At 40.2% G+C, this 16,325-nt stretch overlaps 1 protein-coding gene across 6 annotated transcripts in view; it reads right to left on the bottom strand.

Moving 5' to 3' along the window:
• LOC124799274 (membralin) overlaps positions 1-16,325 on the bottom strand; it is a 520,037-nt gene that overhangs the window by 428,601 nt on the left and 75,111 nt on the right. For all 6 annotated transcript variants that reach the window (XM_047262841.1, XM_047262842.1, XM_047262843.1 and 3 more), the window contains exons 3-4: positions 12,860-13,098; positions 9,085-9,269 (exon numbers count right to left, since the gene is read on the bottom strand). In XM_047262841.1, the coding sequence (XP_047118797.1) occupies positions 9,085-9,269; positions 12,860-13,098 (424 nt within the window). The remainder of the gene's footprint in view (positions 1-9,084; positions 9,270-12,859; positions 13,099-16,325) is intronic.

A 16,325-nucleotide genomic window follows, 5' to 3' on the forward strand; every position in this document is an offset into this window, starting at 1 on the left:
TCCTTTGTCAGTACCTGTCCAGGCCTCACTGCGGGGGACACCCGCCCTCCTTGTGGTTGTTGCCCCTCCTCTGGGATCTGACATCCCAACACATGCTGCCAGCCCATCAAACTATTGTTTGTGTCTCACATTACAACAATGCTGGTATCTGGCAGCCATACTGTTTATTTTAATTACTTAATTTTGCATTTGCTTCATGGACAAAGTCTGGTTGTGTGTGGTTAACCTCGTGAGATTACTAAATATGTGACATCAGAAGGCACTGGTGACTGTTTAGTAATTTTCCAGTCTTTCACACAGAAAAACTCTGCACTCAGTTGAGAATGGAGACTAATGACTACCAGCTTAAAACCTCACTTTTTATTTACAATACGGACAGGCAAAGATAGTTGGGGATTCTTATTCACAGGGCAGGAAGCAATTTGAAATGTCAAGGTTAAACTTCATCAAGCTATAAATTTTGTTTAAGTCTTTGCAGCGCATCTAATTGTTACAGAAAATTAATTACATTTAGCATTTTCTAGCAGCCTCTTTGAGCTCACCTGACCTAACGCAAAACATTCTATGAAAGTTAAATCTATGAACAATTGTGAGCCTATAGTTAGCAAACTATCAATTAATTCAAAGAAAGAGACCAAGACAGTTACATGAAACAGTACAAATAAACACTCACTAATAGTACCTAAAACTTCATACAGGAACCAAATGCACATGTATCCTCTGTACCAGCTGAACCATTAGTTTTTTGTGTCAGTGGACTGGGCAGACACATATTAATGTATGATGATGACAACGATTATGTTTGTAAAGGGACTAAACTACTTTGTCATCAGTTCCTCCTTAGCACAAGAGAAACACGTAAAAAAGTAAAAACCAAAAAGTGGAAAAAAGGGACTTGATTGCTCAAACTGTATAAGCAAGTCAAAGAGTTTAAAAGGGCATGACAATAGTTGTAACACGACAGGTAAAAGAAAATAGAGATAACCTAGGCAGCATCTTGCACAAGAGGATCTAAAGGCACAACAAGATGAGGAGTAAGAAAGTAACCTGCAGTCACTTTGGGAGTATCCGCCACTGGGGGAGGCTCTCCTCCCCACAACCACCCCTGCATCTGGATGTGGAGGAGTATTATAGGTTAGTGTAAAATCCTCTCTCCCTCAGAAAATGCAAAATTTTGGTAGTAGCCATCTCACCATCTACAAATATCTGAGGTAGTGAGGTAGGCTAGCTGAGAGTGTGCCGCAGATCGACCAGCAGGGCGCACACAACATGCGCAATTATCAGTAGCCCACCACCACAGCTGCAGTGACTAGGATCCTCCTGATACAGAAGGAACTTATGGTTGAGTCTCTTGTGGGCAAGTCTCATGTTGCAGACACATAGTCGGCACAACAAAATGGCATCTTTCCAAGAGGACTGAAAAGATGTATGCTGCACCTTAGAAGACCCTTTGATCATTCTCAACTTGTTTTGCATATTGTATTGAAGCTGTAATCATTAAGTTCTTGCTCAGCATCCCATTGTCAAGTTGATCTCATGTAGCTGCGTCTTTAGCTAGGCGGTCGGTGAGTTCATTTCTCTGAATGCCTATGTGGCTGTGTGTCCAGATGAAGGTCACTGTCTTTCCAGAGCTGTAGAGGTCAGCCAGTAGGTGCTGGATGCTGGTGACCAAAAGATTTTTGGGATACCACAGGGTTATAACTTTTAAGTAACTTGTGGAATCGCTACAGACCAGAAAGTTTGTTGTGGCATGGGATTTGATGTACTCCAAGCCCGAGGTATTGCAACCAATTCTGCAGTGTACACACTGCAGGCACTCAGGAGAGAGTGCTTCTCGCGTCTCCTTACAGGTGTAAAAGCATAACTAACCCTGTCGTTGGCTTTTGCCCTGTCTGTGTAGATGAATACCAATTTAGAATAATTGTGGAGGATTGAAAGGAACATGTGTCAGAGAAGAGTAGGATCAGCATCCTTCTCGGGCTCACAAAAGAGGTTCACCCGTATCACAGGAGACGATGTCGAGAGGGAGCTCTAGGGACACGGACTAACAGAGGCTGCTGGAAGTCCTACAATAGAATATTGAGTCGGAACCCAGCTGATCTACCCAATTTCGAGTGATGCACAAACAGTCTGAATTGTTGGTTGTGGAACAGAGTTGAGTGACATGGGTGGGTAGGCATCTGACAGACTGCGACTACGTAACTTGCCAGAAGCTGCTGTCATCTAACCGGCAGTGGTGGGACTCAGGCTTTCACCTGGGGGCTGTCAACAGGGCTCATACAGAAGGCCCCCGTTGTCAACTGCACACAAGTGTGGTGAATAGGATCCAGCAAGCTCGGTACAGATGATTCTGCTGACCCGTAGGCAACTCTTTATAAGTCTGTAGTGTTAGGTCCTGATGGAAGAGAATACCTTGAATTCTATTGAGCTTGTTATGAGAAGAAGTGGTGACTGGCATATCTCTTAACTTGGCGCAGGGCTTAACTGCCAGTGATTAGTTGGTGTGTGATGTTTTTATCAGCAAAGATCAATTTCTCATCTTCTCTAGTGCTGCAACCTCCCCAAACCTATCTTCAATATTTTCAACAAAAAACCCTCTCAGAACAACTGTGCAGTCCGCACCCCACAAGGAGCAACTAAGAAAACAGAGCGCATTCAGCTTCTTCATGCAATTTGCCTTGAGCTGGTCGACATGCGGCAGCCAAGTTAGCTTGTTGTCAAATAAAATACCTAAGAATTGCCAAGTGTCAGTGACTTCAAGTAACTGGTCACCAAGATGTATGTCTGGGTGCAAGTGCACAGTCTGAAAGTGACAAAAATGTGTAACTCATGATTTTGCAGGAGAAAATTGATAGCCGTGTTTTAGGGTCCAGTCATAGACTCTCCAGACAGCGCCCTGAAGTTGGTGCTCAGTGATGCGCAGTGACGCAGAGGCACAGTACAGGCAAAAATCATCTGTGAACAGTGACTGAGAGACTGTGGTGCCCACTGCATTTACGATACCATTAATGGCGATAGTGAACAGAGTTATGCTCCAGTTTCCTGTACATACTGGTTGCTGAAATTCGAACCTATCTGGACAAAAAAAAAAAAACTGAGAGATAGGAAATTATCGATAAAAATAAGTAAACTGTTCCGGAAACTTCACTCGTGCAGTATAGGTAGGGTGTGATGTCATCAGATGGTCTATTATGCCTTAGATCAAAGAACACACCAATCAATGTTGGTGATGGGCAAAAGCATTGCACACTGTGGATTTCAAATGAGCCAGATGATCTTTGGTGGACAAAAAGCTCGAAAGACGATTTCGAGTCTTGATATATGCCCTCCAGCTTCAAGGCACCAACAAAGACAGCAGTTAACCATTCATTTGAATAGCTTACACAGCCCATTCGGTAATTAGTTAAAATATGTGGGTTCTCTCCCGGTTTCAGAACAGGAATAATAATACCTTCCCACAATCGAGAGGAAAATACTCCCTCCTGCCAAATCCAATTAAAATGCCCACGGATACGTTGCATGTTGTCGGCACAAAGAAGCTTGAGCATTTGGTTGTGGATTTTGTCGGGTCCAGCGGCCATATCTTGACACACTGCAAAGCTCTCATTCACTAAAAGGGACATTATATGATAGATATCTGTATGCATGGAAAGATAGTGGGCGGTGCTCAATAAGCTGCTTCCGGGTCAGGAAATGAGGATGGTAATTACTGCAAGTGGACATTTCAGTGAAGTGTGCTGCAAAACATTCGGCAAGTACCACGAGATCAGAGCAGATGTTACCATTGACAAGGATGCCAGGAACTGCTGCAGACGGTGTATGGCTGCAAATGCAGTGGAGTTTAGTCCATACTTCTGACAATGGGCAGTGAGATCACACAGTTGAGACATATTGCTCCCAAAACTCCTGCTCCCTTTCCTTTATTAAAAACTGCGCCTTTGCCCAGAGGCTCTTGATTGCTATTAAATTATCCATACAAGGACAGTGCTTCTGCCGTGGAATCACCCTGAAGTGTCCCCTGATAGCTACGGCTGTGTCTTCAGACGACCATGGGACCTATGATCATCAGGATGAGATGGAGGAGTAAGATGATATTGCTGCTACAGCATGAGTAATAGTATCAGTAGTGTCCTGTTCCAAGTTGTGCATCACATGACTGGCTGCAAAAGTAGTTGTAGAGGAGAAAGCCTGCCAATCAATTTTCTGAAGTGACCAACGTAGAGCATGTTCTATATGTCTGTGAGTGGAGAGGGAGAGAACAATAGGAAACTGGCCACTGTCACAAAAGATCACCATGGACGCACCACTAAATCAGGTGCATGATACTCGGGCTGAAAATTGCAACGTCAATAACTGAAAACATTCTGTGGGTTGCAGCTCCAGCATTGAGCAGGCAATGTCCAATTCTGAAAGGAGGTGTTCTACTACTCTGCCTCTGTGAGACATAGTGTCACCACCCCACAGAGGATTATGGGCTTTAAAATCCCCCAATAAGAGGCAGGGGACAGGGAGCTGTGCCACTAACTCTAACAGCTTGTGATAATGGAAAGGCAAATTACATACTGTCATCCAAACTGACAGGTCGACACTAACAGCTGTGGCCTCTTGTGGAGTAGTAACAGGCACCTGCTCATTGAAAATACCAGAGCATATGAGGGTACAGACTCCAACTTACGCTCTCAGAACATTAATGCAATTGGTACTGTAAGGTTTGTAGTTTTTCAGAGCAGAGAGGTGTGCTACCATAAACCGTGTTCCCTGAAGCGTTATACCAATTATGGAGTAGCCATTAAACGACTTAGTTTGGTCGAATGGCGATAGTAGTTGTTATAGTTCCATTGAAGGAATGTTGGAGTGAGGTCTGAGAAAGTGGCAAATGGAAAATATGGGTGTGATTAGTTTGCTACCAGGTAGTGGTGACCTGTATAGGCTTGAATGTTTCAAGGCTGAGGCCTCAGAAAGCAGTTTACCTTCCTGATTATCCTTCTTATCCTTCTGAGACTTCAATTTCTGTGAAGATTTCCCCATTTTATCTTCTGGGAGAGAAGAACACCTGACTGTTCTCTGGCATGCAGCCTGTGGCCACTGGTCCTTGTCTTGAGAGGGGGGCACTTTGACAGGTGTCTCTGGCCACACTGATGGTACAGGAACCACTGGTGCTACAGGTGTAGAGGATGAAGGAGCTGATGTTCCCTCCCCCAACCGTTGTGCAGGCTCTGGAATATGACCAGGGCCAGGTGGTGTCATGCGAGACCTTGTCATCGTGTGAGGCATGGACTGTGACATGACAGTTGCTAAACTGGAGACCATATCAGCCATATGAAGTCTTTCGAACTTTTTCCTTGCCTCTTTGTAAGATAGGCTGTCAAGCGTTTTACACTCCTGAATTTTCAACTTCCTCTTGAACAATGAGAATTGTGATGCATGAGGAGGATGTGGTTCTGAACAGTTGACACACTGAGTGGGTTGGTCACAAGGGCTGCCCTTGTGGGATACCCATCCAAATGCCCTACAGATAGCCTCATTAAAGCAGCATGAGGACATGTGTCCCATCCTTTGGCACCTAAAACACATTATGGGAGGAGGAAAGTGAGGCCTGACATCACACCTATGAACAAAGATCTTAACCTTCTCAGGTAAAATGTTCTATTGAGCTTGTTATGAGAAGAAGTGGTGACTGGCATATCTCCTAGCTTGGCACAGGCCTTAACTGCCAGTGATTAGTTGGTGTGTGATGTTTTTATCAGCAAAGATCAATGTATCATCTTCTCTAGTGCTGCAACCTCCCCAAACCTATCTTCATATTTTCAACAAAAAAAAACTGACTATGCTGTAGTGAAAGAACCACCGTCAGTGTGGGAACAAATCAAGAACTCGGCAAACTGTTCACTTCCATTTCTCCTTGCCTGGCTCTCGTCTTGAGGCATGGTCAATCACAGAAATGCCGTAGAACTGTAAACTTCTATATTAAAATCACTGTTCCTGACTGATGAAACTGCCTTGTTGACACGGCCACCATTAAGTTTAATCCTTTTCACTGTAGATCATTCACCCTGATGCCACTCACTCAAATCAGAGGCTCTTGCTGTGAGCACCACTCCACCAAGGCAAAGGCCACCTGGTGCAGTAGACATTTCCCGGAGTCCTAGTATCCCAAAGCAGATAGGCACTTACTCTTTGGCTGACACGGGGAGATCACAGCTTAGGCATCGGCAGTGCAATACCTGCATTGTCAGGGGGCTACCACTGAGAGAGTACATGACAACCTCACCATGACTGACTGGCTACTGCATTGGATTTTGGGTGCAGAGGTAGGTCCACTTGACTGGCAGGTGCAAAAGGTAACAGCGCACAGTGAAGAGTTAATGCACCACAGTACAAAATCCTTCCCCAAATGGCCCGTACTTCAATAAAATTTGGAAAGTAGAGGTCAAGCCCAAAAAGGGGACCAGAATTTAAAACTCGAAAAAAAGTGAGGGGAAAAAGCATTCAAAAAAGTGAAAAAGAGCAAAAACTGTCAAAAGTCTGAAGAACAGTCACAAGACCAAGGTAAAAAACTTGACCCAATAAAAAAGACTCTTACGATGAGCAAAGAAGGGCTGCACGTCTATTCTAGCCCCCAAAAGCGCAGTGGGTAATGTATAATAATGTGCGACAGAATGCCAAAAGGGTTAATATTTGAATGAAAAGATGGCGGTGGATACACAATAAGTTTTCCATGCAATTTACATAGCTTCATACATTTTCTGCAACAGTCACTTTTTTATCCCCCATTATTAGTCTTGAAAGCGTTCATATCCCTAAACAGGACAAATGAGGAAAAATGAAGTATATCTCAGGAATCTTCATTATGCTGAAGACACTGTACTGTTCGCATCTAATGTATAAAAAGTAGCCAAAGTTTTAATCATACCACAAAAAAAGTTATGTACTTAAATATTTGTTTATTTGCAAGGACATGTCTGCAGCCCAGGTACGTGCTGAAACTGCCATACCCCAGTAGCATATCATGCTGCTGGAGGAGCCACAGTAAAATGGTGCAGTCTGTTGATGAAGTGGAGTATCGTGTGGCAATTAATTTTCTGCTTTTGAAGAGGAACACTGCTGCAGCAATCCATGCTGAGTTACTGGGAGTGTAATGGAACAATATACCATCATCACACGCATAGTAAGATGGCACAGACACTCCCAGTGTTGTCAACCAGTGTTGAAGGACAAACTGACAGATCATCTCTCTATGAAGAACTATGGATCACAAGATAAGTGGAGGCCCCAGTGCTCGACCATTAGACACTCATAATGGGGGTGATAGAGGAAAAAATCAAACTGAATGGTGGATTAGTTTTCAAATTCTTGCATAACATTTTGAACATGATGAAGCTCACAACCCACTGGTTGCCATGACTATTCGCACCACTGCAAAATGTCCACTGAACCAAAGTGGCAGAATAACACTGCAACTGTCCTGTCAGTTCAGACGACTTTTTTAGCCGCCTTATTACCGAGGACAGGTGCTGGGTGTATCACTATGACCCAAAGACAAAGGGTCAAAGCAAGAAAAGGAAATGTGTATCACCACTGCCAAAAAAAGGCAAAGACCCAATTATCATCAGGCATGGTGAAACAAAGTGTTTTTGGGATTGCACTGGGTTGATGCTAGCAGATTATGCTCATAAGAGGAAACCACAACAGGACTATACTACCTATATCTCCTGACAAGCTTACGAGAGGCTCTCAAGATGAAGCACCATGTGAAGCTGTCCAATGATTTATTTTTGCTCCACAACAACACCCCAGCTCATTCCGCACAGAACACAGTCACACATGCTGCTTCTCTGGGCTATCAAATACTGCCTTGCCTCCCCCCGCCCCCTGCCCTCCACCCCACCATTCTCTATTGACATTGCACCCAGTGACTCCTGCTTCTTTCCTCAGATGAAGAAACTATTGTGTGGCAGGCATTTCCAGGTAATTTTTCAGTTGGAATGTTTCACAAACAGCCAAAATGCAGATTTCCAAGGCATTCACTGTTGAGAAAAAATGTGTCACAGTGAAGGATGAAAATGCAGAAAAGGCGTAACACCATCAACAAGTTTCATTGCCATACCTTGATTTTTTGAGATGCAAATTAAAATTTTACAATCCCCCCTCTTGGATATCAACAGTGGGTAAAAGAAAGAGCAAGTATGGCATGAACATCTATTACTGTACGACTAAAAAATATGTAATCAATGAATGAAAAAGGAAACAGTATAAATTAACAATGAACCATGGAACCAGTTGTCAATTTTATTTTGTTTTATTTTATTTATTTTCAAATTTATTTATTTATTATTATTTAGGACAGCTGATGGATGGATAAGAAAAGAAATAAACAGTTGAGCAAAAATGGACTGTTATGCTTTCAGTAAACAAATTAATTTTCAAAAACAAGTTTTTGATGGATCTGAAACGAATCCTTTACAGTCTGTGTATATTACTAGTTATGATATTTGGAATTGAGACAGGGACTTTTAATGTTCAGTTTCAAGGCATATGTTATATCATCAGATCACCAGGCCCAATTTTCACGAGACTGTAAATTGTTATTACACCATTTTGTGTAGTAAATCCTCCTTTCAAATACACTGCTTCTACTGGGCATGCCAGCAGTTAAGTTAGATGGTACAAATGTCATCTGCATGGATCAGCTCCAGTTTAAGCCTCTAGGGAAAAAGTGTCAAGTGATGTTTGCATTTGTGTTTTGGTGTACAGTGTGCCAAAAATGGATCATAAGTGTTCACAATTCAGGTGATATTTTGCCACCTATTCTAAGATATATGCAGGAAAAAGTTATAACCACTTACTGGCACTTTAAGACAAGGGTGTGCTGCCACCGTTCATTGTGCCAAAGTTACTGATACAGAAATCCCGTTAAGTTTTGCATATTTCTTAAAACAATCTCTCACCCAACTAATTTCTTTTTAATATGGATGTGTCTCATGCAATGCGGTTTATTATTCACAATTAAGGAAATCATGCAACCACACTTGCTAATAAGCTGAACAACTTGCTACAAAAATTTGGTAAAACATTCTAACATACCTTTCTCGCCTGTATCATTTGTGGTTTCTGTCTTGCTTGCTGTATTGCCAAACGTGTTTATGACATTCTCAATTTCAGTGCTCACAATTTTTCCATCTAAAGTCTTGTTCTCCACATCAGTTTCAGAAAGGCCACTTGGATCTTGGGTCACTTCCTCAACTGATGATGGTTCAATATTAACAAAGCTGGAACAACATAATTATAACTTCTGGTAGTACCACTGTAATACCTCTACATAATACTTAAGTGTCAATCTCTAAGATTCTGTCTTTGCAATGATCTTCCTGATTTGTGCACAAGAGTCACATCGTAATTTTTTGTAGTTTTATAGCTTCATTTAAACATACACTTAAAATAATAAATAAAAAACATGCTTGCTCTAGAGCATGAAACTGTCAGACACCCATAGTATCATGATACACAAGTACACAAACATTGGTTGCATTATTTACACAGCTTATTGCCCAGTCATTACTGTAACCAGTCGTCCAATGAATGTCAGCAACTCACAACACAAACTTATAAATGGATTTTAAATGTGCAGCTCGCAATGCAGAGCTCTCCATTTTCCCTTGGTGGCACACAAATTTAATCCTCTAATCTATCAGGACATTTTATTAGCAGGGACATTCCCTTGAAGAGAGTAAAATTCATTTTGGAAGCAACCCTTTGGCTGTGGATACACCATTCTTTGCCATACCCATACTTCCTTGACTGCAAATCCAGAAAGAAATACGGGAGAGCCTTCTGTTGTCTATAATAAATATTCAATAAATGTTTGCAAAATGAATGATGCACATAATGTTTTTGGAGAAGAAAATGTCTCAAACTGCAATAACCTAACACACAAGGTAGAAAACAAGTTTTACCTTATTACACATCAACGTGACTCAGAAGCTTAAGAAATAAAAAACAGTATCAGTAGTTAAGCATCTACAGAATTTATAGTACTGAATAATCAGGGGCAGTAGCACTCTTTGGTTCCAAATCTAAAACAGGAGCTGAAATGGATTTCACTGTGGACTAGAAGCACCAACCTGATTTGGTTCAATTTTTGTCAATATAATCTAGGGACCTATCCCAAAATACAAACTCGAACAGATTTATTAGGGTAACATCATTTCAGGATCCATTTCAATATGAAATCAGACAACCTATATGACCACAGCATTTGTTTAATCATTTGATGAAAGCTGGCAGTTTCCAAAAGGACATCCATTTCCACTCTCTTGAATTTTGAAACTATAAAGCTTTATTCAAGTATCTACACAACATAATAGGTAACATGTCTGCCAACTAAGTAACAAACATCTATGCTCTCATATTTCTGCTTACAGCTAATAAGGATTAGTGCAATTGCGAACCAAACTCACTCTCTCACTATGAAACAAACTTCATTTAAAAATCACCAACACATTCTACTCTACTTTGAAAATGGGTACAGCTATACTCACAATGCATTATTTAGCATTTGAGATAAAATTTTCATGACAGACAGTGTTCATCACATCTCCATCAAACCAAACCATGTTCTCTTTCCTCCTCTAGTTTCCTTTCTCAGTATACTGGGTGAGGGAGTTCTCATAACTACAGATGCATCTACTAATGAATGTATGGGGGGACCTTTTTTTTTGTATGGGAGGGGTGGCAACTGTTAAACTGCGCGTACTTTTGGGTATGACGGGTATGGTGGGTATGATGTAGATCGAGATAAGGATGGAGCCATCTGAGAGGAGGAGAGCAACATCTAGGGAAGTGGTGGAGAATGAGGATAAGGTGTCCTGGCCTCGGGTACAGATTATGAAGGTGTCATCAATGAACCTGAACCAGACCAGGGGTTTGGGGTTTAGGGAGGCTATGAATGTTTCCTCTAGGTGGCCCATGAAGAAAGTGGCATATAACAGTGTCATGTGGGTAACCACGGTTGTGCCACGAATTTGTTTGTATACTTTCCCTTCAAAGTGAAGCAGTTATGGATTAGGATGTAGTTGGTTTGGTGTATGAGAAACAAAGTGGAGGGTCTGCAATCTGCAGAGACTTGGAAGAAGTAGTGTTCCATCACGGCAAGGTCTTCGGCATGAGGGATGTTGGTATATAAGGAGGTTGCATCAACAGTGATGAGTAGGGACCTGGGAGGTAAGGGTTTGGGGAGGGTGGAGAGCCGGTGCAGGAAGTGGTTGGTATCTTTAATGTGGCAGGCTAGGTTTTGGGCAGTTGGTCGCAGATGCTGACCAACAAGGGCCGAGATTATTTCGGACGGGGGGGAGGGGGGGGGCTGTAACCAACCACAATGGGGTACCCAGGACTGTTAGGTTTGTGGATTTTGGGGAGCATGTAGAAGGTGGGTGTGTGGGCTGTTGCTCGGGTGAGTAGGGAGACAGATTCAGGGGAGAGATTCTGGGAAGGTCCTAAGGATTTCTGCAGGGATTGGAGGTTATGTTGGATTTCTGGGATTGGTCACTTCAGCAGAGCTCGTAGGTCGAGGTGTCTGACAACTGGCAGGGGGCTTCTGCAAGGAATTCACTCCGGTTCATCACAACATTGGTGGAACCTTAGTCTGCTAGGTGGATGATCAGGTTAGGATCCATTTTTAGACTGTATAGGGTTCTCCTTTATTCTTAACTGATTCATAATTCTCAACCAGAACTTTCCATACATTATTATTCTGTGATATGAAAAATTTGGTCTTTTATGTTATTCACTTTGTAACAGAAGGTTTTAACCTTTCAAAGAAGTTGTATACTTGGACTGGCTATATGGGGACAACTGAAGGACATTTGTTTTAATGTTCACATTAAAATAGAAGACACCTTTTGCACTCACATTGATTTCTAATGTGCCACATTATAATTATCTTTCCTGGAATGGACAGGTTTGAATTCCCCTTTTCCAGTCATTCCAATCTTACTCATTACTTACACTTATTACTTAGACTTACTATCTAATAGTAATACCCATTTTTTTGGCATTTAAGTCATTTTTGTACCTGATATCCAAACCTTCTGGCACGATTTGCACCATATCAAGTCTTATAAGTGTAATAGTCCCTTCAGTATTTTATCAGGACTTTTGAGTGTCCACAAAAATTCTTGTTTTTCTTGCTATTCAATTTGTTCTCTCAGCACAAGTTTTTTGTTGAACTTTTTGTATCTAAAGCTCAATTTTCAAACAATATCCTATTTAATTCAAATAGGAAAAGTCTTCCTCTTCATTTCTTAACCTTTCCTGAAATGCCTGTGACTACTAAATGTAACCCATTACATAATCAGGCTGCCCTGGGAGGAGGAGGTGGGTCTTGTTCCAGCAGCCACTGTGCAACAAGCCATTCACAAGCTTTTGCTCCTGGCACATCTGCTGCAAGAGAGCAACCTTAATGTGTGCAATTAATATGAAAGTAGTGAGAAACACACATCAAAATAACAAACAAATAAAAATTGAACAAAGCATCAGCAAAACCTTTCTGAAACATTTTGCTATATGGACCAATGTTTACAGCACTTTCAAGTGGCTTTCAGAGCGATAGATTATGGTGATCATCATCATCATCATCATCATCATCATCATCATCATCGTCATCAAAAGAGCACGGGTAAAAGTGGCCAAACCACTGCTTAGTTCAAAAGAGCACTGGTAAAAGTGGCCAAACCACTGCTTAGTATTGCACAAGAGAGTACAATCACTGGTCAAAAATGCTAATATATCTCAATTACAGCCTATCCTTCAGATGTTATGTAACTGAGTGCATACAGCTACTGTAAGTAGAATGTTATCTTACCCATCTCTTGTAAGCATTCCTATTACGGTGCTCAGATCAGCTGCTGAGTTTTCCTGCCTGAGTTTTTCTTCTTTAGCATAAGATTTTTCTATGTTATAATCCTCTCCTCCATTTCTTAATATTTCTACTCTTAAGATTCCTTCTCGAGGCCAGTCATCTTTTATTTTTTCTAAACAGTTTGTTGGTGTCCGGGAAAAAACAACATGGATGTACGCCAAAACAAAAAATGCTGTAATGGCCTGGAATTGAAAGGCATGGTTTATTAGTCATCAGTTTAATATAATAGCAGAAAGGACTAGTTAACAACATAAGACAGCCCATAATGAGAAACAATAGCATTTTCAAATCAAAATACATTACAGTTGCATTTCTGACATGTATCCTCCATAATGAACCTTTGGCACAGTGATTAACTTAATGGTAGCTAGGCAAGAGCTGTTCCAAAAATATTTAAGGTAAAAAATAAATACAGTGAAAAGAGCAAATCAAATAACTCTGATAAAAATGCAGATGCTAATACTCTACAATCTTTGAAGAAAGTGAATAGCTGGATGATTCCCAGATGTTAAATAGAATCATACATACAAGAACCCTAAAAGTGCACAAAAAAACAACAAACAAACAAACAAACATTAAGGATTAAGGTATTGCAAAAGGAAGGAAAGAAGACTAGGGTTTAATGTCCCATCGACATTGAGGTCATCAGAGATGGACAACAAGCTATGACTGTTTAAAGGAGGAGAAAGGAAATTGGTTGGATCCTTTCAAAGGAACCATCTGGGCACATGCCTAGTGCAATTTTGGGAAATCATGGAAAAACCTAAATCAGGATAGCTTAATGTGAATTTGAACTGTTGTCCTCCTGAGTGAAAGTCCAGTATGCTAACCATTCCACAACCTCACTCAGTTTAAGATATTGCCTCCTCAAAACTTGTCGGGAATTGGAAATACAACACAAGAATTCAAAGTTCGGCAGCACCTATTACTAAATAACAGTGCATACACACAGATGTCTAACATGTATATTGTCGTTGTGTGAAAGGATATGCTGTTACCAACAAATTTCATAAGGGTTGAAGAATCATGCTGTTAAATCAGACATCACCAGTCTTCACAATGATAAAGTATGAATTGTCAAATACTGAATCAACAGGAACTGAATTTTATGATAATTTAATCATTCTGTTTTTTGTACCGACCTCATAGTGAAATATAGACTTTTTTTTTTTTTAACTGAAGTTCCAGACACAGTACAAATGTCCAAAAATATTAATTTTATGACAAGACACAAATATTATTACAACATTACACTTTAAATCAAGAACACACAGTTAAACATTCTGTAAAGTTTTGCCATTTGATAAATAGTCAACAGTACAGAAGGGCAACAAATAGACAATACTGCAACCCACCTGAAAATTGGCAATTCTGCCAATTAATAAAGCAGGTTTGGAAGAAATCAACTGAAATGCAAAAGTATACATTTTAAAATCCAAAACACTAATTCTCCAAGGTTACTGGCCAATCAAAGCTGGGGAGAAGTGTACCATAAAAAATTAAAGTGAAGTGAAGCATTGCATAACAAAGATCAACAATCAGATAAAGAAAGAGTCGCAGATGGAGAGGGACGAAGGGGTATGATTAATAGATCATCCAAAAAAATTATCGACTTCTGAAAGAGACTATTTCCACGTACTAGATAGAAATTACAATCATATATTCCTGAGACAGGTGACACACTTAAATATATATCAAGTAATGCTGCTGCTGAATGAATGAATAAATGCTCACCAGAGAGCTTGAAGTGCGAACATAATAAACATTATAAAATTAGTCATTGAGTTCAAATGTTTCCTAAATTAAATAAGCAGACAAGGTTAGTGTCGTTAGTAAAGAAATATAATCAAGATATGTAAAATTACAGACAAGTTTCCTACTGTCATCAGTTTGAAAAACAACAATACACAGATTCGTTTGTAGAGTGCTACAGGATAAGTCATGTGGAATTTACAGAAGTTGCAAATGATACACTTGACAAAGATAACTGTCAATGTATTTTGGATAAATGGCAGCATTGGCCGTAAAGATAGAAATCTTTTATTTTACAGATTGATTTCAGTCACTGTGTGACCATCTTCAGTGCTAAAAATACATAAGAACCAACAGGCCTGAGGATCTTAACACAAATGTGGCCCTATTTAGAACCACCATCAAAAAATACTGAATCAGGGAAACACATACAAATATACAAATTCTCGTATGTACCAGACTCTTCACACCTTGTAGGCCCTTGTCATAACAACACAACATATTCTGTAAGGTGTAACATATAAGGTGATAATTACTTCCAACAGCTATCTTCACTTTTACTTCATACAATAGTTCTGAAATTACAAAAGAACCTATCTTCTGACCTTCATAGATTCCGGTCCAACATATAGTGAGCTTGTAGCTTACACAGCCAAATAGATAAGCTACGTACAGCAAAACAACCATCATAGTGCACTCTTTTTCTAAAGCATACACCACACAGACATAAAATACTGCAAAATAACAATAACAGAAAAAACCAAAGTTTCCATAAAAATAACCTTTAAAATCACATGACAATTTTACTGTCGGAAGTCTTAGCAAACTTTAAAAATGCAGTGCATAATAAAAATACAAAAAATTATGCCCTCTGACATAAAGTACAAGAAAAATTTATAAAAATATACCTAGTAATCTCTTAAAATCAAATACAGTAAAGTTAACCTCAGAAACAGCCTTTTTACATTTTCAAAACCATTGATTAGATGTAAAACATAAACCTTTACAACGGGACATTGCACCCTCTCTTATGATACTCGAAGACTTGAGCAATCCAATATTGACATTATCAGATTACATTCTTAACAGGCGTTTACAAAAAGTAATAACAAAATACAATGATCTCCCATACATACTGGACCTGTAATACTGCTATTTTTAATGTGAGAAATTAATGTTAAAATTCAATAATGACAAAGGGTGCAATTGTGGTAACTTCAATGAATAAACAGGCACATACTAAATATAAATTGCAAATAGGGCTCAAAAATAAAAGTAATACCCACCATTTGCTGTTATGAAACCGTTTAAATACATACAGCAAAAAATTACCAAGTTTACGCTCGTAGCATGAATCAGCATGTTGCACTGCATAGAAGTGTCATACCAGCTAATCTTCCATCACGTTGCTGGCCATGAGGACGGCCTTCTTGCCACACACCAGGCAGCTCTCAAAGTGCACCCAAAAATGGGTGCTTTTCGTAACTGACTGCTTGTTAAGCAACATGCAATTTCAAGATTTCAAACTACAGAAAATCTCCATCTCCTCAGGGAGATCAAGATATCTGCCTTTTTTCCCACTCTGTGCAGCAATTTAAGTTGTGATGTCAAGTCGGAGGAGCATGGCCCAGATTAATCAAATGTATCACACAACACC

The sequence above is a fragment of the Schistocerca piceifrons genome, chromosome 5, assembly GCF_021461385.2.
Source record: "Schistocerca piceifrons isolate TAMUIC-IGC-003096 chromosome 5, iqSchPice1.1, whole genome shotgun sequence".
Taxonomy (NCBI): Eukaryota; Metazoa; Arthropoda; class Insecta; order Orthoptera; family Acrididae; genus Schistocerca; species Schistocerca piceifrons.